This window comes from Ornithodoros turicata, unplaced genomic scaffold, assembly GCF_037126465.1.
Source record: "Ornithodoros turicata isolate Travis unplaced genomic scaffold, ASM3712646v1 Chromosome17, whole genome shotgun sequence".
NCBI classification, from domain to species: domain Eukaryota; kingdom Metazoa; phylum Arthropoda; class Arachnida; order Ixodida; family Argasidae; genus Ornithodoros; species Ornithodoros turicata.
In genome coordinates this window covers 547,142-569,340 of record NW_026999326.1, presented here as the reverse complement: position 1 = coordinate 569,340, position 22,199 = coordinate 547,142, and the positions used below count along the sequence as shown (strand labels likewise).

At 47.7% G+C, this 22,199-nt stretch overlaps 2 protein-coding genes across 4 annotated transcripts in view; one reads left to right on the top strand and one right to left on the bottom strand.

The window, feature by feature from the left end:
• LOC135372798 (synaptic vesicle glycoprotein 2C-like) overlaps positions 1-22,199 on the top strand; it is a 767,922-nt gene that overhangs the window by 340,971 nt on the left and 404,752 nt on the right. The gene's annotated exons all lie outside the window — the stretch shown is intronic.
• On the bottom strand, positions 15,511-16,467 carry LOC135372815 (uncharacterized protein K02A2.6-like). The gene has a single exon (XM_064606280.1). It carries the CDS (start codon positions 16,465-16,467, stop codon positions 15,511-15,513), a length of 957 nt encoding a protein of 318 aa, XP_064462350.1.

Here is a 22,199-nt window from a genome sequence, read left to right as displayed (position 1 = left end):
TAACACGTGATTGCTCCCGTAAGGGTGAGATAACTCACTCACTGAAAGCCCAGTGCAAAGCGAGTGAAGTATAAGAGGAAAAAAATAGCCGGAGCTCTTGGGCTGCACGTATAGCATATGTTTGTGACTCAAACGTCGCTATGCCAGTACTGGGCAGCTGTTTCGGCCTTGTTGGGCCTCATCAACAGTACGCCGGCAAGCAACGTTTGAGTGGATGGCGTCAGAAGGTCACGTAACACGTGATTCCTCCCGTCAGGGTGAGATAACTCACTCACTGAAAGCCCAGTGCAAAGCCAGTGAAGTATGAAAGGAAAAAAAAATAGCTGGAGCTCTTGGGCTGCACGTATAGCATATGTTTGTAACTCAAACGTCGCCATGCCAGTCCTGGACAGCCGTTTCGGCCTTGTTGGGCCTCATCAACAGGACGCAGGCAGGCAACGTTTGAGTGGATGGCGTCAGAAGGTCACGTAACACGTGATTCCTCCCGTCAGGGTGAGATAACTCACTCACTGAAACCCCAGTGCAAAGCCAGTGAAGCTTTCAGTAAGTGAGTTATCTCACCCTGACGGGAGGAATCACGTATTACGTGACCTTCTGACGCCATCCACTCAAACGTTGCCTGCCTGCGTCCTGTTGATGAGGCCCAACAAGGCCGAAACAGCTGTCCAGTACTGGCATGGCGACGTTTGAGTTACAAACATATGCTATACGTGCAGCCCAAGAGCTCCGGCTATTTTTTTCCTTATATATATATATATATATAAGTCATTGCATTCGTCTTGCGTTATTTGACTGTCGAAACCGCACAGCCTTACAATTTGCATCCTCTTCATTATATATCCCATTTTTCCGTTTCTGTACATTCCTCCTTCGCGAATTGGGAACCTCGCCCTTCCACGAGCTCATGCAATCAAACTGAGAACGACGCTGCTACCACTGCAGTCCGCGCGAAAAGAACTCATCTCATACTACGACAACTGTAATTACGGAGTGTGTCCCAGAAATCATGTCCAATGCAACACAAATTCTAGGACATACCTTTTCGCCCCTAGGTCGCGAAAAGGGAGGAACAGCCGGGAAGAGATGGTAGATGGCACGTCGAACGAGTTTACACTCAGGTTCGAGCGAGAACTGTGAAAGATGTTGAGCGTCTACCGATCGATACCCAGGGCCCGAAATTCCTCGCCTTTCCAAATATGTCAAGGCTGGATACTGGTGCGAAAGCAAGAAGGTCATGGGCGGCGCCGCCCTGTTTCTCTTCTTTCCTGCACCAGTTTTCCTGCACGAATTATTTCGTGCATAAGAGAGTGCCGCCTAATATGTAGAGACTGGGTTCGTAGAGAAATTTCTCTGATGGTCACTCGATCTTTATGTTCCACAGAGAGGTTTCATTTCAAGAGCTTAGGGTGACAAGCAAATGAGGTGAAGTTCGCTGAACCGAGGGTTTCGAAGAAAAATAAATCAAATATTTGGTGCCGGAAAGCGACAGCTCGGTCATAAACTAATGGTCAAAAATTCCTTTCGCATGACGTATGGGTAGGTTACTAAAGGAATTCGCATCTTAGAGACATTTTTTCAAATGTAACTAGTTAGAGCTACAGCTGCCACGATACATCTACACATGCGTACTGTATTTAAATAGAGTTCCATTGTACGATGAAAACGCCGAACAAATGTAACTCTCAAAAACTTTCTTTTAGCGCTTGTACAGTCCAAGCATAGTTGTAGAGTGTAAAACACTGAGGATGTCACCTAATAACACTATGGCAATTAGTCCGTCCTGGCCTCGTACGGGACGCAAAATTGGTGGAATTCCTCGCACGGAAAATCAGCATGGTATTTGGAGTCTCGATAAAACAACGTTGGGAACTAATGCGTGGAAAACATTGCATTACCCGAGTAAGTTAGTTACGGCAACATTTTGTACTTACTTTAATTCCTCATTCACATCCTCAATTTATCTTCTGGTGTCAATTTATCTTCTGGTATCAATTTATCTCAGGTTCTTTACATGAAAGCGGTAACTGGTTACTGCATATAACTGCAATAAGGGAGTAGTAACAGTGGCCTGCAACTTAATTGCCACCGAACACTAGATAAGGGTGCGTTGAGATCGGTCAGTTATTTATATACCAGTTTTATAGCTAGCAGTTTTGCTGTCCTGACCTCGCTCTCAGCAGGTTCCTGGTTATCATATATGAAGTATTCAAACAACTGGATTGCAAATTTGAAAATCGTTCTGAGATACATTTCTGTGCCTCCGTTCACGTTCGTTTCAAGGCCCAATAGATCTACCCAACCCGTCGTGAAACCGAATCCAGTTTGCGCATGTGCTTTGTTTCTGCACGATATGGAAACGTTCTGTACAATACACGAATATATATACAGGGTGTCCAGGGTATATCGGGTGACTCTATCGCGACTGCCCTTATCTTGGGCTGCATTTTCTGTTTTCTTTTAAACTTTTTCCAGGACGCAAGAGGCGATAGTGTGCTCTTTCATCCTCTCGTATTGGGGGCGAAGGAAAGACGCGTCTCTAGAGATGCGCAATGAATAAAATAAAGAAAAGAATGGCGTTCCTTCACGAATTTTTTTGCGGACGATCTATCGAACGGATTTTTGGTCTGAAAACGGCTTTGGTATCTGGTGACCGAAGAGATCAGATGTTCTCATTGGAGCAACTTCGGAGCTTTTATAATTAAAAAGTTAATTATTGAAAGTTAATGAAGACGTTGCCTTAGGAGTCTATTAATGCTCCCCTAGGGAGTGCCCTTCAGCATATGCTATATTGGAATTGATTTCATCTCGGGAAAAGTGACTGATATATTTTAAAAAAATCTGTTTACACTTAGCGTGGACACCCTGAATATACAGGGTGTCTCAGATAAATCCCCGTTCTGAATAATTCGGGAACGGCGCCATCTATCTGGAAATTTTCTTTTTTGTTACCATCTCTGAGATATCGTCCACCAGCCATGCAGTGTGAAATTGATGTGCCCACTTTCATTAATTAGCTAAAAATAAAAATCAATTACCCGGAAATGACAGCTTTCAAAGTACGCGTCCGACGGTACCGCGACATCTACTACACCATTGGGGATCTTGAGTACATACCCCTCAGAGGAAAAAAAAAAATCATCTGGTCTAGTCATTTTCGAGAGTAATTAATTAGCTTCGGTTCACATATTTTCCTCGCGTAGGACCGCAAACACAAGTTCTTTCACATTGCTATCCGCCTCGGAATTACGTGTTCTTCCGCATGTTTGGCAGCAGGGAGTGCTGATAGAAAAGTAACATCCGCAGAACCCGCTTCGCCAACCTTCCTTCCCGTTTATCTGATTGATGTACAGTCCGCTGTAGGGGGCCGTCGTGTAGTCGAGATAAGGTGCTTTTATCGCCAAAACAAAGAATGTACGCACGAAACAAACAAGCAAAACAAAGGAGTGAAGCGGGGATTCTGTTGTTGTCCCGAGCTTTCGTACCATGAAATAACAAGCCTTGTGACCAATTGACCTTCTAATCACTTTCAATCTCGAAGCAGGAGAAATTATGCGTATCATGCCATTTCCCCACTTGGTTTCGCTTCTGTAATGCCATATTCTCTGAATGTCCATAGGCGACCGTTGGACGATGTATCGACGATGGTGTGACAGTGCAGAGAGCGGTGTGCTCTTTATGCACCGCCAAGATACGACGCTGCAACGTTGCTCGACGTTGCTCGACGCTGCTCGACGTTGTTAGTATCATGCGAACCGTGTTCGGAAGCCGCTGCATGAATAATTCGCGCAGGATGGATTCGTCCAAGGATGAGGCCCTATCGCCCAACAACTGCTGCATCCGACGCAGCAGCTGTGAAGGCTTCCTGTCGCCGAGGACCTCAGCTGTGAGCAGTTGTCGCAGACGTTCCTGTTCAGAGGCTGTCGTTCTCTTCGTGAGCGCGTCTTTTAACGCGTCGAAAGGGTTGGCTGCTGGGGGGTAGGTGATGACGTCCCTGACCTCTGACGCTTCGTTAGGGCCAAGCGCTCCAATGACGTGAAAGAACTTTGTTTGCTGTGCAGATATGCCTCGGAGGGCAAACTGCGCTTCGATGTTGGCGAACCACAGAGCCGGGTCGGCTGGCCAGAAAGGCGGAATCTCCACGGCTACAGCATGAAGAGTGGGAGGTTGCGACGCCAGCGGTGCGGGGTCCGGCATCGTCGGCGACGGAGAGGTCATGGTAGCTGTGTTCTACGTTCGGGTCACCAGTGAAGGAAGAGAGAGAACCTTCTAGTTGAAGGGTGGAACGAGAACTGGTTTAACTGCAAGAGCGCAGCGAGCGGGGAGCGTGCGCAGAGGCCGACGAAGATCGGCGTGTGCAGATGACGCTGTGCCTGGCTGGGTCGCTACATACTCAAGATCCCCAAAGGTGTAGTAGATGTCGTGGTACCGTCGGACGCGTACTTTGAAAGCTATCATTTCCGGGTAATTGATTTTTATTTTTAGCGAATTAATGAAAGTGCGCACATCAATTTCACACTGCATGGCTGGTGGACGATATCTCAGAAATGGTACCAAAAAAGAAAGTTTCCCGATAGATGGCGCCGTTCCCGAATTATTCAGCCCGGGGATTTATCTGAGACACCCTGTATGTTTGTAATTTGATCATGCACTCCCAGCCGAGGACAGCTGTTTCGCTCTAGTTGGACTTCTTCAGCCCGGCGCGTGGAATATATACATACATACATACATACATACATACATACATACATACATACATATATAAACGTTTTTTTTTTCATCAGTAGATGGGAGGAGTCGAGGCTAAAAGCCGAAGGGCTTGAGAAGTGCCTCGACTCCTCTACAGTAGCAGCAACCGTTCACATTTGCATGCAATAGCCTATGCATCAATTAACACACATACATTACATATTTAAGCGATGATACATCTAGACATGGACACTATAACAATAGCAAGAATACAGTGCCACTGGAAGGGTGAAGTGCTCATGGAAAGATAGAGAGTACATAAATCAATAAATATAAACTAGTAACAGATTGTGCACAATTTATCTATAGGGTTTCTTATGAAAACGTTAACTCGTTTTCCTTAAATGTATCACGAAAGGATATTGTGTGTATGTCGACACCATTTCGGTATAAAGTGTTCAGAAGACGGGGTACTGAAGACGACAGCCTTTGGGTTCCATAGTTGGTTCGAGAGAAAGGCTCAATGAATCTGTCCGTGTTGCGAAAGGAATAACGTTTAGTGCTGAGCCGAACATTGGAGAGAGTGAATAAGTCATTTGCGGTTTGTATAGACTGTTTATATGATAAGGCTAGACGAGAGGGGTAGTGCTGAAAAACTGGGAGGACACCGTGCTTGCGAAACAGTGCTTGAGTCTTAGCATCATATGGAATCCCCTCGATGAACCTGAGGGCTCTTTTTTGTAGCAACAACAGACGATGGATGGTAGTTTTGGTGGCAGTTCCCCAGACAAGAGAGCGATAGCTCAAACGTGAGTGGATTAGCGTTTGATAAAGCATAAGCTTGCACCAGCTCGGCAATATGTATTTTAACTTACTTAACGCGCCCAGAACCTTGCTGATTTCGGACGCTATTTCAGAAATGTGGTGGTGCCAAAGCAGCTTTTTATCGAAGGTGACGCCAAGAATTTTTATGCATTCAGCGAATCGTATTTTTGAACCTCCCACGTACAAATCCATAGTTGAGGTGACATATTGCCCGCGTGGAACAAACAAAGTGGCGACAGTTTTCTCAGCATTTATGGACAACTGGTTATGGTGAGCCCAGTCAGTGATGTTTCCAAGAACACAGCTGGCCTCATGAAATGCTTCGTGATATGTATCTACAGTAACTAGGAGTGACAAATCGTCCGCATAAATAACAATGTTTGGGTGAAGTGTAGTGATGTCATTTATGTAGATGAGGAACAAAACAGGTCCGAGAATGCTGCCCTGAGGAATCCCCGTTGTAATGCAGAACACGGAACAATAGACGTGTCCTCAGAAGGCAGGGCCCGTATAACAGTTGAAAAACAATGAGCGTCAATATAAGCGTAAATGGATAATACGAGACGCCAGAAGCCAGAGTGACCGTTAACCAAGCGAAAGGAAAGACGCTTTCCACACGGAACCATGCACGTGTTCTCAGAAGGCAGGGCCCGTATAACAACTGAAAAACAATATGCGTCAATATAGGTGTAAAGAGCTAAAGGGCGGATCCCGTAAAGGGCAACCTCCATGGAGCGAATGTACAGCGAAAAAGCTGCGAACTTCGCTCAGCGTCGGACGCCCAGCGCGAGGCGTCAAAAATGTGAGCGTCCGCCGCCGATCTGCCCATGCCAGATATTTTCGCCCAGCGTCCGCGATTCCGGAAGCGTCAACTGCAGATGAACCAATCAAAGTGCTCTTCCGCTACGAATCTACGCCAGATCGCCTGCACGTGGTCGTCTGCTCTCGTGAATCATCGTCATCGTCCTCTTCTTGCAACTGGATGCTGTCGTCTGCTCGCTGTTTCGCCAACTGCATCGTTAGAACGTGAGGCATTCTCTGCCAAGAAACATGTTTTCCTTTCGTAGTAGTGAATATGCCTTTCGGTACGTTACTGGTCGCATCTTTTCAGACAGTTGTTGGATTTAGTTGCAAAATTTGTGACATTAAATGCACTTTTTCGATCAACTAATTTCACTAAGCTTTCACCTTATACCCTGGCAACAGTGACATCACAGCATGACTTCCCGACGCCGTCCGCTGGTTTTTCGCTCCATGGAGCTGGTGCCGGCGAACAACTGGCGGCGGAACGCGCGTGGCAGTCTGCCGCGCGAACTTCGTTGCAAAAATTCGCTCCATGGAGGTTGCCCTTAACACGCGACAAGCGACACGCTACAGATTCTGTCGCTGTCGCCGTTGTTGCAGGAGCAGCTTCCAGATCCATTTGTGAGGCCACAGCAGCTGGCGACAAAACTATATTGGCGAGAGAAGAATTCGTATTTTTCAATTGATTATGCGACATAAACAAAACATCATAAAAAAACATAAAAAAAACGTCAAAAACATCATAAAATTTCGTCTGAAACGCCGCAGGAAGATAAACACCGAGAGAAATTTATACTACCGTAAGTTTGTTATAATATGTTTGTCTGTGGTGGCGCTGCAGTTCCATCCGTTTCCACACAATGTGCAATAGATTTTGGCCATACGCGATAACCATCGATTCGAACGGCTGCTTTCCCCTACAATCTCGAAATTTCATTAAAACAAAGGTGACTTGACACTCACCCTACGCTGTTTTCCCCGCATCTCTATGCTTTGTCGTTCGCTCCAGCTACATACCGCCAAATCTAGCGAGTTTTGGGAACGCTCCGGGCAACAGTGACTGGCGACAAGCGACAAATATCTACGGGGAGCAGATGCAGGATTTTGTAGCCGCGACACCGCTTTTTTGTCGCGAGAGCCCGGGTGCCACCGCCAAATTTGTTGCTTGTCGCGTGTAGCTGTCGCTTGTCGCGGGTTATGGGATCCGCCCTTAATACTCCAACGCAGAGCTTCTGTTTATCCGTCAAAACGAAATCGTTTGCGTCAGGATATGTAACGGGCATGTGGCAGAACTTCGTAGCGCATATTGGTCACGGATCCTACTGTCAAATTCGCCGTGTGAGTCCGGGCATTGTCACAACGAAAGATGACCCGGACAACATCCCAGGTCTTTTCGTGCGAATAGTATTTCACACTGTGAGCTTTATCAACGTGGGACAGTTCTGGGCATTGATCGTGACCCGTTGTTCTACGGATTCCACATGCATGACACCCGCTGCTCCACGTGCTGCTGACCGAGAAGGTCTGCACTGCGTCCTCCGAAAGTTTTATAGAATTACATTCACTGGTCTTTCTCAAATAAAACTAGCAGTCTCGTTGAACGACCCTTGTACTTATGACCAGCGGTGGGCAGTAATACTCATATTTTGTGGTTATAATACACATACATAATACTTGCCACAAATCAGTAGTATAATACAGTCCGGTTTCATATTAGTTCGTGCAGGGAGGCCCCATCGACCTCCTTGATTTCCAGTTTTTTTTTTCTTTTTTGCATATTGAAGCTCACCGTACATTATAATCAACAGCAATAAAATGAATAATTTGCACCGCATAGTTTCCGCGCGAAAAAAAAAAAAGAAAAAAGAATCACGAAAATCCGGTCATGAATTCGAAGTGTTTCAGTTTTCCCGTTTTCGCACGCGTGTATCTCCTGAGCTTTCAAAGATGTTGTATTAAAGCTTTTTGATGCTTTATTATGCCTACAGGCTAGCGGTCCGAGCGCATGTATTGGCGCGCAGGTGCAACGCTCTGTGCTATGAAAAATGGTGAACATGCTGTCTCGCACAGTTTTGTTCAAAGTTCGACGCGTGATTTCTTTGGCTGTAGATGTCCCTCATAACCAGGGTGTCGAACCGCAAAAAATACGGGTTCGGTTCGGGTTCGGGTTCGCGTTGTTTTGATTTCGTTCCGGTTCGGTTCCGGTTCGGCCACGCCAATAATCGAACCGGTTCGCAAACCGGTTCACAGCCCCGAACCGGTTCGCGAACCGGTTCAACGCTTCCGTTTTATATGTTCCATAAAACTGCTTTTATCAGGAAATGCGTGGCTAATAGCTTACTGTTGTTGTCTGCATTGACGTCTCTAGCGGTGAGGTAGCCCTTTAGCGGGAGAAATGAGGAATGGATGAACACTTATTGCAAATAGAGTCCACGCTGTTGAAGCGGTGCAGTCCTGCTACTTTCTGTTCCCAAAATCTCTTTTTTCACACGCACAGTGCCACACTTAAAGGAAGCCTAATAAGATGGACAGCGTAACATAGACGACAGTACTAGCCGGCACACTGCCTTCGCAACGTGAATCGATCTGAAACCGTACTGAAGCATGTCGACAATAAGCCTGCCAGCCTTACTCTGTCCGAGCTCACAGCAGTGTACTAGTTAATCCACAACACAAAAGCAATATGTCACGACACAACTGCACTACCAATAAGCAGAACCACATTTACTTTTCAAGCCACGACCAATCAAACCGTTCTGCGTACGCTCCTTTTCCACTTCTCATGTTTGTGACTTGTTTAATTTGTACTACACACGTGTAAAGGGAAATCTTGGGCGCTTATTTGATCGCATATTCGTCCTGTAGAGCTACATAACTGGCCTACTCTATTCCTGTTTCATTCGTCCGCGTGGCACATCGTCTCTGAAGCGATGCCGCGGCGCTCACAAGGACAATTGCGCTTCAACATGTTGAAAAGACACTGAAAGTATACTTTTACTATACGTCGTCGTCTCACTTCTAGGTGAAAATTTCTTAAATCCATGATATAGGCGCGTGATGATGATACCAATGTGTCTTCGTTCGGGGACAGAGAGGGACTCTTATGCTGACTTCTTTTATGTCCGAACCGTTTTGTTGCGAACCGGTTACCGCTATTTTTTTTTTACGTTTCTGCTCCAGTTCGGGTTCAACAGTGTCATGAAAATTTCGGTTCGGGTTCGGTTCCGGCAAAAATAACGGTTCGGGTACGGTTCTCGGTTCGGGTTCGGTTCGACACCCTGCTCATAACCATACTTCGTGTCCGTTCATTCAGCATTTACTGCTGTTTGAGCTAATCTATCTGTGGTACGTATACCTCCAACAGATATATTCTAAAGTAGGCAAATCTATAGGCATATTTCGAAAAAATAAAAAAGAACAAGGATTTTGCGTGTACTTTCTGGAAAAGGCCCTTTTGATTTCATTTATATTTCGCCAGGACATGGCCCGACGTTGGACCTTTCACCTGACGCGAAATCTTCAGCTTCAAAATGCGTACACTGGCGATGAGCGCATTAAAACGCGGCCCTGTGTGCGTTCGTGTCGGAGCCCGGCTGGCGCGTCCGCGGGATGACGGCCTCCTGTAGACGCGTCGTTTTTTTTGTGTGGGGCATTTCTGTCTGGCCTCAGCCTTTCCTGAGTTATTCGTCGGCAAATGTTTGACGTCTTGCTGAAGAAAGAATCCACGCCTGGGATTTGGTTATTTCCCAAAAAGCATCTGAACGATATCCTATGTCGCTCTGTAGGGGAGCTATTCTCGTCAAAAGTAATCGAGCTCGATTACTTTACGTCACAAACTGTTGGGCAGAGCTACCAGAAAACGCTCCGCCCATAGACTCCGCCCTTATTTATCCCTAGCCGTCGGCCGCCGGTGTCTCTAGCGCATGAACAGTAGGAAGGTCGCGCTCTCCTATACGGCATGGGAGCGCTATGTGCTATACTGAAATAAATGACAGGGGCAAAAGGAGGGAAAAGCGTGGCGCATAGGTGTAAACGTGTATTACAATTAATATGATGTGGTGATATTCCGTTCACCGTGGAATAACTTTCATGTGCATAGATTGCGAAACGTTGCGCATTTCGCCACGTTGGGAGTCAAGTGGCGCTCGACGCCCACATATCGCCCGTCGGCACAAATTTCTCTTTCGCGATACAACCTACAACCTTCCGCTTCCGGCGAGAACATGCGGAAGGGCGGCCTCGCCGTGATATGGGCATTCCCATTAAGCGCGAAGGGCATTCACCTGTGTTCTTCACGTAACGACCAATGATAGGCGAGACACAAACTAATAGAGGTCGATTACTTTGACGAGAATAGCAACCCAGGTGTCCTTCAATTTCAAAAGGATTACTCCCCAACGAACAGTGAATGAAAGCCGTATTTCAACGACTAAATGGTCAGCGAAGGTGAAACCTCTCGCTTGGAAGTTGCGTACATGGTGATACGCATACTGTACAAATAAATATGGAGTGAGGAGTTGCTTTTTGAAGGAGTCCGGTAAGTTCCTACGAAGCTTGCTTCACTTCATTTGACGATATTTTTAAGTTATGCAGAGGGCTTTCAGCACAAAATGCGTGTTCTATGCTGAAGTTGCAGCAGTACATTTCCTCAGAGAGCTAAGGAAGCGTGCCGGTTCCCACATTTGTCATAATTGCATCAGAGACTTCCGGAAGAAAGTCATACGGGAGAGAAACACTAACTCATCTTCCAAGACGCACTTAAAACACTTGGATTTCGCTGAAAACTGGACAGTAGCTATACCTAGCGAAATACAAGCGTACAACTGAAAAAAAAAAAAAAAAAACATATTCATATTCTCATGCGTGGTGAAAGCTGGCACGGAAACGTTCAGTTTTAGTGTGGTGAGCGAAGGCTTGTGCTACTGCTCACCACAATTATTGTTAGCTTGATCGCTATTGAAGAGTGGCTTGACGAGAATGTTCCTCTTGCAGCTAATGAACTACGCGTCAGATGGCGCGGCGAGCCATTTTAGAAATCGGCATAAGCTCTATGAGCTCTCCAAATCTACTTTGGCGAGCGCGACATTGCTGTTCACAGGAACAGGCCACAAAAAATGTGGTTGTGGCAGGACCGGTGAAATACTCAAGCACCATGCCACGACACGTAATTGGGGAACTTGCTTGCGAAAACACCCACAGCGCGACCGTTTACTCCACCTACGCTCCGATGACGTGGCTTCTTTTAGAATGCAAAAGACAAAGGAATGGGTAAATGCATAGCCTCCTATGTATACTACATGCCTTTCTAATGATACTGAAACATGCGTGCGCTGTTCGCGCACAATTGTGGTGCTAATTTCCTAATTGGTGATAGCTACCTTGATGCGATATCAGCAGTATCAGTCATAACGCCATCCTCCTGCATACAGAGCGTAGTTTACAACCGGTGGCGTCTGACAGTCGGAGACATGGCATGTCACTCAAAAGGACCGTACCAACCATATGTGCACGGCGTCGTTCTATAAGCACCATACGGCAGCGTAATCCTGCAGGCAAAAGTTGTCACTTCTCTGACTATCCGTGTTTCCGGCCCTAGGAAAGTGCCGTCCCCGTGAACGGGCGATTTTGCCTTTTTGGGCAGGCATGTAATATATAGAAGGCCATGCTAAATGTGTACCTCATCAACCAGGTATACGACGTTTGCATGCGTGGCAAAGCAAGACATCGGAAAGTGGAGGCCTAGAAACATTCATAGCTCCTACCGTGGACATCGAATGTAGAAAAGTGACGTTTTCATAGAAACTCAGTGAAATTATTCGTCGCTGTCACTGAAAAAAAAAATACTGCTTCCCCTTTCGCACTGTTATAAATAACATAAACTACCACTTTTGATTACACAAAGTTGTAACTTTTCTTGTACGACATCGATAGAGAATCGCCATCCTGCGGTACCGGCAGCGGGGCCCCAACTCGTACGCACGCAGAGTAGGGCGGCGTTTTAACGCGCTCGTCGCCAGCGTACGCCTTTTTAAGCAGAATTTTTTTATGTCGCACGAAAGGTCTAATATCAAGCCATGTGCTGGCAACATATAAATGAAATCAAAGGGGCCTTTTACAGAAACGGACGCGCAAAATCCTTGTTTTTCTTTTTTTTTTTAATATGCCTCAACGTTTGTATGATCACGGCCCCTCGATCGCTGGGCCGTGGCCTGATTCAGAAGATACCCATAGGAGATATACGCACGACAGATATATCGTATGAAAGAGCCTTAAAATCGGAGTAAACTGTTACCAAGTATGTTAATGAGGGACATTGATAGCCAGAGAAATCACTCGTGGAAGTTGGAACAGAACTGCGCGAGAGAGCATGTTCGCCGTTTTTTGTAGCACAGAGCGTTGCATCTGCACACCAGAATTTTCGCTCGGAAGGCTGGTCTGTAGGCATACTGGAGAATTAAAAAAAATCCACAACACTATCTTGTACAACTCAGGAGGCATACGCGTGCAAAAGCGGCAAAACTGAAGCACCGAATTCACGCTCCGATTTTCTCGATTTTTTACACGAAAACTATTCAGTAGAAATTATTCATTTTGCCACTATTCATCATCATGTACGATGAGGTTCTAGATATAAAAAAAATGAAAATCGAGGAGGTCCATGGGGGATCTCTGCATGAACTGACGTGGAACTAGTCTACTAATACACGATACTTTGATTTTGAGATATTATAATACATAACACTAACACTTGTGTGTATTATCAATAACATTATCAAGAAGTTTGTCATCGCTCTTATGATTACGTCACCCGCAGGATCCGCCTTGGCCCCATGCTGTTAACGCCCAAGCAGCACAATGTACTGAAAGTCGAGTGCAATAGGGGTGGACGGTATGTGTCTTATCAGTGTTCCTTAGTTTCAAAAGTCTGTTCAAGGTCTTCCACCTACCCGTCCACCCCTATTGCACTTGACTTTCAGTACATTGTGCTGCTTGGGCGGTCGTCAGTATTGTAATAACTGTGGCACACCGTGCCTACAGACGTTTATTCAGGAACAAGACAGGTACAATAATCATCAGACACAGTGTCTCGCGCATCGTTATCACCTCGGTGGGCGTAGCCACCTTGTCGTATCAATTGACGTTCAAGGGTACGCTAACCGCTATCACAAGAGCCATCGTTACATTCCTTCCCCCTTTTTAAGCAAACCACAACAATCCACTTCTTTCAATGCGCTGCACACTTATCAGTGATAATGACAATAACACGATAATGTTGTACAGGCTTCAAAGTTTCCGTTCAGACACCAAAAGATGGATACAAGTGATTCGATACAGTGCTACTTATATGTTAAACGTTCAGGTGGCTTCCTGATCCGTGTGCTACGTCTTAGCACTGTATTCTCATCCTGAGCACTTGCAGAGGAAACACAGCTTCCATTACTAACCGCCTGATCAGTCACACTTGGCTCATTGCTCGGCTGACAAACATTAACTGCCCAGCTTGCAGGCTGTAAATGAGACGCAATATTGGCGCGCAGGTGACCTGCATGCACAGCACGTTCGACTTCTCCTAACTTCACAACGTACAACACGGAAGATAGTACTTTGATCACAATGCCATGAACCCATTTTTCACTTTCACCCACGCACTGTTTTTACGTACACATTCTCCCCGTCACAGAAGCGACGCCCTGTGCCCCTACTCGTGTTACGTAATTCCTTGATATGCGTTGTCTACGTTTTCATCGCTCCTTGGAAGTCACGCTTTAACATCGAAAGTTTCGCGCGCAGAGTTCGTCCTAAAAACAGTTCACTCGGGGTCCTACCCGTGAAGGAGTGTGGTGTCGCACGGTACGTGAATAAGAACTGGTCGATACGGTGCCGCAACGTTCTCTTTTCCTCTCTGTGGCGATCTTCTGTTAGAGACTTCAACAGAGACTGCACCATCCTTTCTGCTGCTCCATTCGACTGTGGATGGTATGGTGGGCTGCAAGTGTGTCGTACCCCGTTTTTCCGCAAAAAGTTCTCAAATTCTTTCGAACGGAAGGGAGGGGGGCATTGTCCGTAACCACCTCTAACAGCAGTCCATATCGCGCAAAAGTGGTACGCACTTTTTCGATTGTCCGAGCGGCGTTCGTTGATGGCATCATTTCTACTTCCATCCATTTTGAGTGAGCGTCGACTATGATTAACAGATGAGACCCCTCGGTTTCCGCACAGTCCATGTGGACCCGTTCCCATTTCCTAGCCGGGTATGCCCATGGTTGCAGTGGTGCTGCTGGCTGCACGTTTTGCATGCTTTGACATACGCTGTAGTTTCTTGTTATGTCTTCCAGGTCCCGATCAATTTTCGGCCACCATACTAATGTCCGTGCCAACATTTCCATTCTGCTGACACCAATGTGGTCTTCGTGCAGTAAATCATTTACTTGGTTCTGAAGTGCACCGGGTACTACTATGCGGCCGTTCCACAGCAAGCACCCACAGTCTACGGAGAGATCCTCTTTTCTTACTTCAAATGGCTGGAATTCTTCCAGTAGCCGCTTTCGGTTCCACTTCTTTGGCCAACCTTGCTGAGTAAATTCTCGAACTTTACGTAACATATTGTCTTTCGTCGTTTCGCACTCAACTTCCTTCGCCGTCAAGGGAAAATCCTTCAAAGGTGAAACGTAATTTGTGGCTTCTTTGTGTACCGCCACGGTGCGTTGCAATGGTACCCTGGAGAGGCCGTCGGCTTTTCCTAGGTCATCACCTTTACGATACTTCACGGTGAAGCTGTAGGCCGCAAGCACATTAATCCATCGCTGTACTCTAGCTACTGCGACCGGACATGTATGCCTTTGTTGGCTGAATATTTGTGTCAAAGGCTGATGATCTGTAATGATTTCAAATGTCCTCCCATATAGGTACTTATGGAACTTCTGAATTCCGTACACGATTGCAAGCGCTTCACGCTCAACTTGAGCGTAATTACGTTCTGCATGGTTCAATGTTCGCGAAGCGAACGCTACCGGCTTCTCTATTCCATTGATAACATGCGACATCACCACACCTAAGCCGTAACATGACGCGTCACAGGTGAGACGAAGTGGCCTGCGAGGGTCATACAGTTCAAGGACTACGTCATTACAAAGTAGCTGCTTCGCGTCTTCGAAGCTTTTCTGGAAGGCCACTGTCCACTTCCAGGGGATACCCTTACGCAGCAGACGATGTAGCGGTTGTAGCAATATTTGGCAGGAAACGACCGCAGTAGTTCAATAAACCGAGAAAGGCTTTCAACTCTGTCAGGTTTCTCGGCCGTGATGCTTTGGCGATAGCTTCAATGTGTTCCTTTGTGGGACGAATCCCTTTACCGTCGATTTCGTGTCCCAAATACTTCACCGAGTTTTGAAAGAATTGACACTTTGATTTATTGACACGAATGCTATGCGCTTGCAGCCTTGCAAGGACGGCGTTCAGACGTTCGTTGCACTCGTGATAATCTTTTCCCGAGATTAGCACGTCGTCGAGATAACATACAGTTCCTGGTACGTCGCTCAGTATTTGGTCCATAACGGATTGGAAAATGGCTGGTGCACTAGCGATTCCGCAAGGTAATCGTGTGAACCTGTACAAGCCCAGATGCGTATTAATGGTCAAAAGCTCTTGGGAGTACTCATCCATCCCCAAGTGCAAATATGCTTTTGCCAGATCCAATACGGTAAAACACTCTCCACCTGCTAAGTTTGCAAAGACGTCCTCGGGGAGCGGTAGGGGATAGTCGTTCACTTTCAAGTACGGGTTAACAGTTACTCGGTAATCGCCACACAGCCTAATCTTGTTAGATTCCTTCTTGGGAACGATGACTAATGGCGTGGCCCAATCGCTTGTTTGTACGCGGTACAATATACCGTCATTTTCCATGGTACGTAGCTCATCGTCCACTTTTTCCCGTAGGGCAAAAGGCACGGTTCTAGCCTTGCACAATACTGGTCTCACATTTTCTTTGAGCGTCAAGGTCCCGGTATAGCCTCTAATGTTGCCGAAGCTTTTCTCGAACACGTTCTTGTACTTTGTGAACCTATTTTCTGGGTCGCCCTCACGAATATGGCTAATAGTATTCCAGTCGAGCCTAACCTCCGTTAGCCAATTTCGTCCCATCAACGTGGGCATGCGGCAACCCTTTCTCTGCCGCACTACCACCAGCGGAAGCCTATATTCTTTGTCTTCGTTTACTACGTCGACTTCAAATGTGCCTTTAATTTGCAGCGGGGTTCCGTTATATGTGGTCAGCCTTATGTCCGACTCTGTGCACGGAACACTTCCAAACCCTCGTTCTAGTTCCCGCTCTGAGATAATTCAAACTGCAGAGCCTGTGTCAATTTCCATTGGTAACTCTTTACCATTGACATTCATGTGCACCACATACGGCTTATTAATTTTGCCTTTGACAACGAAAAGTTATCTCTCTAGTTCCACATGGGACATGGCGCTGCTTTTCTTTCTACGCATCTTTGCTACATGTCCAATTTTTTTACAAAAGTAGCACTTACTTCGTTTATGCGGACAGATGTGCGGTGCATGTCCTTGACCACATCGATAGCACTGACTAGTTCATTTCTTCTCTACTAACTTCTGCGGTGACTTGTCTCGTTTGGGTTCCCGTCGAGCAGTTCTGCCATGCCATTTGGCAGACGTGTCGGTGTCACTGGTCCCTGTAGATGCACTGTCAAGCTGTAGTCCCTTTGACTGCCTCTCGGCAGCCTCCATCGCTGTCGCCATTGATACAGCTTTGTCGAACTTATACTCCTGTCCGTCGTCACTCGCAAGTAATCGACAGCGAATATTCCCATTTCGTAGTCCACATATGAACCTGTCTCGTAGGGCCCTGTCCAAGTAGGACCCGAAGTCGCAAGTAGCTGCCAGCTTCCGAAGGGCCACGACGAAGTCCGACACAGTCTCGCCTTCCCCCTGCACTCTACGTCAGTGTTTCCCAAAGTGTGGTCCACGGACCCCTGGGGGTCCGCGAGAGTGTCCGTGGGGGTCCGCGACCGTCTCTCACATTTCAGTTAAGATTTTCGTCCCCACAAACACGCGCTCGTACATGCTGCCCGATTTCCAAACACCCAGAACTTCAAAAATTGCTACAAGCATGCTTCAACGGCTAGCTTCTAATTTCTGATAGAGAAGTCCTGCAATGCACGTTTGTCCGCGTCATACACATACAAACAAAAGAAGAAACCAGACCGGAATCGTTTCTGAAGCTGTATCGAAAGCACGCAGCAGCTGACGAGGTTGCTGGTTATGCACTGGCTGTGACGGTGTGTGTGTGTGTGGGGAGGGGGGGGGGGTCCGTGAATTGGTTCTCATCGCTTCCAGGGGTCCGTCACCGCCAAAAGTTTGGGAAACACTGCTCTACGTTGAAACTCGTAGCTTTCTGTAACCACAGAGCGCTTTGGCTTGTAGTGCTTCTGAAGCGTTTCAACAATGTCAGCTAATGCCGTCTCCGAGTCAGTTTTCGGATACAGCAGATTTCGCAGCGTAACGTACGCAACTTCTGCCAACACTGTGATGAATACTTGCTTCTTTGTCTTGCCAGTGAACCCATTGACGGCGCTGAAAGCTTCAAAACGTTCGTAGTAGACGTCGAAGTTACCGGACACTGTAACGAACTCTGGCATAGAGCCGGTAAGGTACCGGAAGCCCTCTGTCCTTTCTTCTGGTTTCAACATTTTGGAGAGCAACGTTTCGTCGTTGCTCACCTTTCGAGCGTTCACGCGTTGGATGCTGTAGTCTTGAGGCCCATCTTCGTCGCCAATGTAATAACTGTGGCACACCGTGCCTACAGACGTTTATTCAGGAACAAGACAGGTACAATAATCATCAGACACAGTGTCTCGCGCATCGTTATCACCTCGGTGGGCGTAGCCACCTTGTCGTATCAATCGACCTTCAAGGGTACGCTAACCGCTATCACAAGAGCCATCGTTACAAGCATCTATATCCGTCCCGCGGTACAGGTCCCGTGGAGTGACTTCGAACGCTTACTTGGTTCTCTGGAAGCCCCGGCGCTTGTGCTGGGGGACTTCAATGCACATCACTCGGCCTGGGGAAGCCGAAGGACGGACAGTAGGGGAAGGAGGTTGTTGGAGGCAATGGAGAGTAATAACATGTGCCTGCTGAACAACCGCGAGCCCACTTACATGCGATCCCCAACGTCACTTGATGTATTGAACCTCTCGTGGTGCTCAACCGACATAATTCGCCACTTGTCGTGCGCTACGGACGTCGACACTAGAGGTAGCGATCATTTTCCTCTATATATTTCGGACGACAGACTGCCCCTCTCAGCCACTGCTGGACTGATTTCTTTCACAAACTGGAGACGTTTTCGTGCGGGCCTCAGAACATCTGTGCACACCGGTATGTCCCCAGAGGCTCTCTCTCAAGCAATTACCCGCGGTATTCAGGACGCGGTGGTCATGTCTAAAAGGGTAACAGGCCATGTCGGCCATTCCCCAGCAATTAATCACCTTAGAGCATTACGTCGCCGAGCAGAAAGAACGGCTCGTCGGACAGGGCAACTTACGGACATTGTGGAATACCGCCGGATGAAAGCTAAAGTAACACGGGAACTTAAGAACGAGGACAGGAAGCGTTGCCGTAAGTTTTGCCACCACCTTTCACCGTTTGTTCCGGCCACGAAGATCTGGCGGACAATCCGATCTCTGAAGGAGGCGCCCCCTCAAAAGAATCCTCTCGCGGCCTTGGCTATCGTTCAGCGTGTAGACGAAAACACGCTTGCGACGGACTTCTGTGTGGTACTAACGACTCCGGCGGCTGCCTCGGCCACGGCCCTACACCACAGTTTTGTCCACAGTTTGACGGCTGAACTTCATCAAGACTGGCCCCGTCCCCCGGAAGTTATGGACCGCGACTTCACACTAATCGAGCTAAAGGCAGTGTTGAAGCTTGTGAACGCCGCCTCGTCCCCTGGGCCCGATAAAATCACCTATGCCGCCCTACGAAACCTTGACGTGCGGTCACTCCAAGCTCTCATTCATGTCTATAATACGTCTTGGCAACAAGGATCTTTACCACATACATGGAAGGAGGCATTGGTTGTTCCCATCCTGAAACCAGACAAGCGCCCAAATGCCCTATCCTCCTTTCGCCCGGTGAGCCTGACAAGCTGTATGGGGAAACTGATGGAGAGAATGGTTTTGCATCGCCTCGACTGGTGGCTTGAAAAACAACGTGCGTTCCCTCACGAAATGGCTGGATTTCGTCGCCACCGAAGCTCCATTGATCCAGTTCTCGACCTAGTCCTTACAGTTCAACATGCTCGAGCCCACCGACGGATCGTCCGATCGGTCTTCCTCGACATCAAGCGCGCATATGATACCGTCTCGCACATTTGTGTGCTGCACGCCTTGCGCTCGTTTGAAATATCCGGTCGGCTCTTCATATGGCTCCAAGACTTCCTTACGGACCGAACTGTCGGTGTCCGTACTTCCCAAGGCCAAAGCCCTCAGCATCCTGTTCCTCAAGGAGTCCCCCAAGGAAGCATTCTCAGCCCGACAGTCTTCAACGTGGTGATGGCCGGGCTACAATCAGTAATTCCTCGCAAAGTGTCGTTCTCCGTGTATGCAGATGACGTCGCCCTTTGGACAGTAGGAAAATCACTCCCTGCTCTCCAGCGCCGCCTGCAGCTCGCTTTAAACAATATCCATACGTACCTCACGCACCTCGGGATGGACCGTTCAGCCGAAAAGTGTGTCGAGCTCCCTGTCACGCGTAAAGCTATGGCCAATTTCCCTCTTTGGCTTGGTTTAAAGAAGCTTGAACCGGTACGCTTTCACCGCTTCCTTGGCGTGGTAATTGACTCGGACTTGCGCTGGGCTCGGCACATTAAACACCTTGAAACTAAAGTGCAGCGATGGTTCCCCGCAATTCAACACCTTTCTGGCTCAGGATGGGGCTGTGATCAGCGTTCCCTGCTCGCGGTTTACGCGGCATTGGTGAGGGCAACTGTGCTTTACAGCCTTCCTATTCTGCGCAGGATATCAACAGCTTCATTAAATACACTTCGGTCCCTGTTTGCTCGAAGCCTTCGTCGATGCCTCGGAGTCCCAAGAATGGCTGAAACACGGCAAGTACTGGCTGAAGCTGATGAGCTCCCGATTGAAGTTCTTCGTGAACGGGAAACGGCTCGGCGCTACCTCCGTTTGCGTGCTCACATTCCCCGCCACCCGCTACTCAGAAAAATTCGATACCGCCCTGAAAGCGACTTCTATCGAGTAGCGCAGAGGACACGCCAGACTCTCACTGGCTTCATAACTAAGGACACTATACCGCCGGAAGCCCCCTGGTCTCTAGCGGTACCGCCCACTTTTGTACCCCTCCCTAACCTTCTGGAAAGAAGAGATCAGGTCCCCCTCAAGTCCTCCGAGCCCATTTTCATGCTCTGGTAGACGAGAAGTTTTCTACGTTTACGGCAGCATATACTGACGGCGCATCCCACAACGGCGCAACAAGTCCGCCTCAGCATTCGTCATTCCATCCGAAGGCGTCGTGCACGGAAGACGCCTTTCACATCCAACCTCCTCCACAGCTGCGGAACTCTATGCCACCCTTTGCTTTCTACAACACATCGCTGATTTTACACACCGGGAATGGGCAGTCTTTACAGACTCCAAATCTGCACTTCAAGCAATTGAAAATTCCGGCATACGAGGCCCATCCGCACCCCTAGTCACAGACGTATTAATGGCTTACCACACTATCTACGCCGCAGGCCACAGGCTAGTTCTCCAGTGGGTTCCAGCCCATTGCGGTGTCGTGGGGAACGAGCAGGCCGACCGCGCCGCAGAAGCAGCACTCTCGTATCGGAAACGGATCCGTATTGTTCTGCTGAGAGGAGACTGCCGTTCAATTCTGCGACGCCTAGTGACACCCCTGGCTTCCTGCCAACGGACAACCGACATTCTTCTCCCCTCTATGTTGAACAGAGTTGATCCCACGCTCGCTTTCCGCATGCAACGAAACATCTCTCGTCAAGATGCTGCATTAATCCAACGAATGCGCCTCGATGTGGCATTTACAGCTCAGTGGCGTTACCGCTTGAGACAAGTTGACTCTCTCACCTGCTGCCACTGTGGCGCTCTAGAGGATCTGGAGCATATTCTTTTTCACTGCCCTCACTACGAACCTTCCCGAACCACACTCTCCGAGTCTCTTCGTCAGCTGGACTCTCGCCCTTTCTCCCTCTCGAAATTGCTTGGTCCCTGGCCCACTCCAGCCCAGCAACGCTCTGCGCTCAAAGCTCTTCTGACATTTCTGGACACCATCGGACTTCGATCGTTATTTTATTCCCCCCATTCCATCCAGCAATGGGGTAGAGTATCGCCTGTGGCGATGAAACTCCCCACTCTCCAAGGTCACAAATAAAGTTGTTGTTTTTTCTAATCAAGAAAGTAAATGGAGAAATAAACTCGATTTGCGGCCAACTTGGGGCGTTCATTATCTCTTCAATCATTGTTTATTGGACACGGTTACAGTTAACAGGGAGATTTTCTCGAGGAGGCAGTCTTCTGGTGCGTGTCTGTTTGCTTTATGCTTTCTTCACACTGCAGAAGACAGAAGGGTGCGTCTTCTAGAATATCGCAGTAGTCTTAACAAAAATAGATGAAATGCAAATTCTATAAGTGTGCTCTAGCAAGCGCTGTTGGAATGATTGGCATGCTTTCAATCATAGCTGTTGTACAATAAATCAATGACGGGTAATAGTGAATATTTACGATGTCATGATTGTACTCTTCACCAACTAAGTAAACAGATGTTGACTTATTGTTCCTCACCTTAAAGGACTACGAAAGCGAAATTTGTCCACTGCAAAAAAGGGT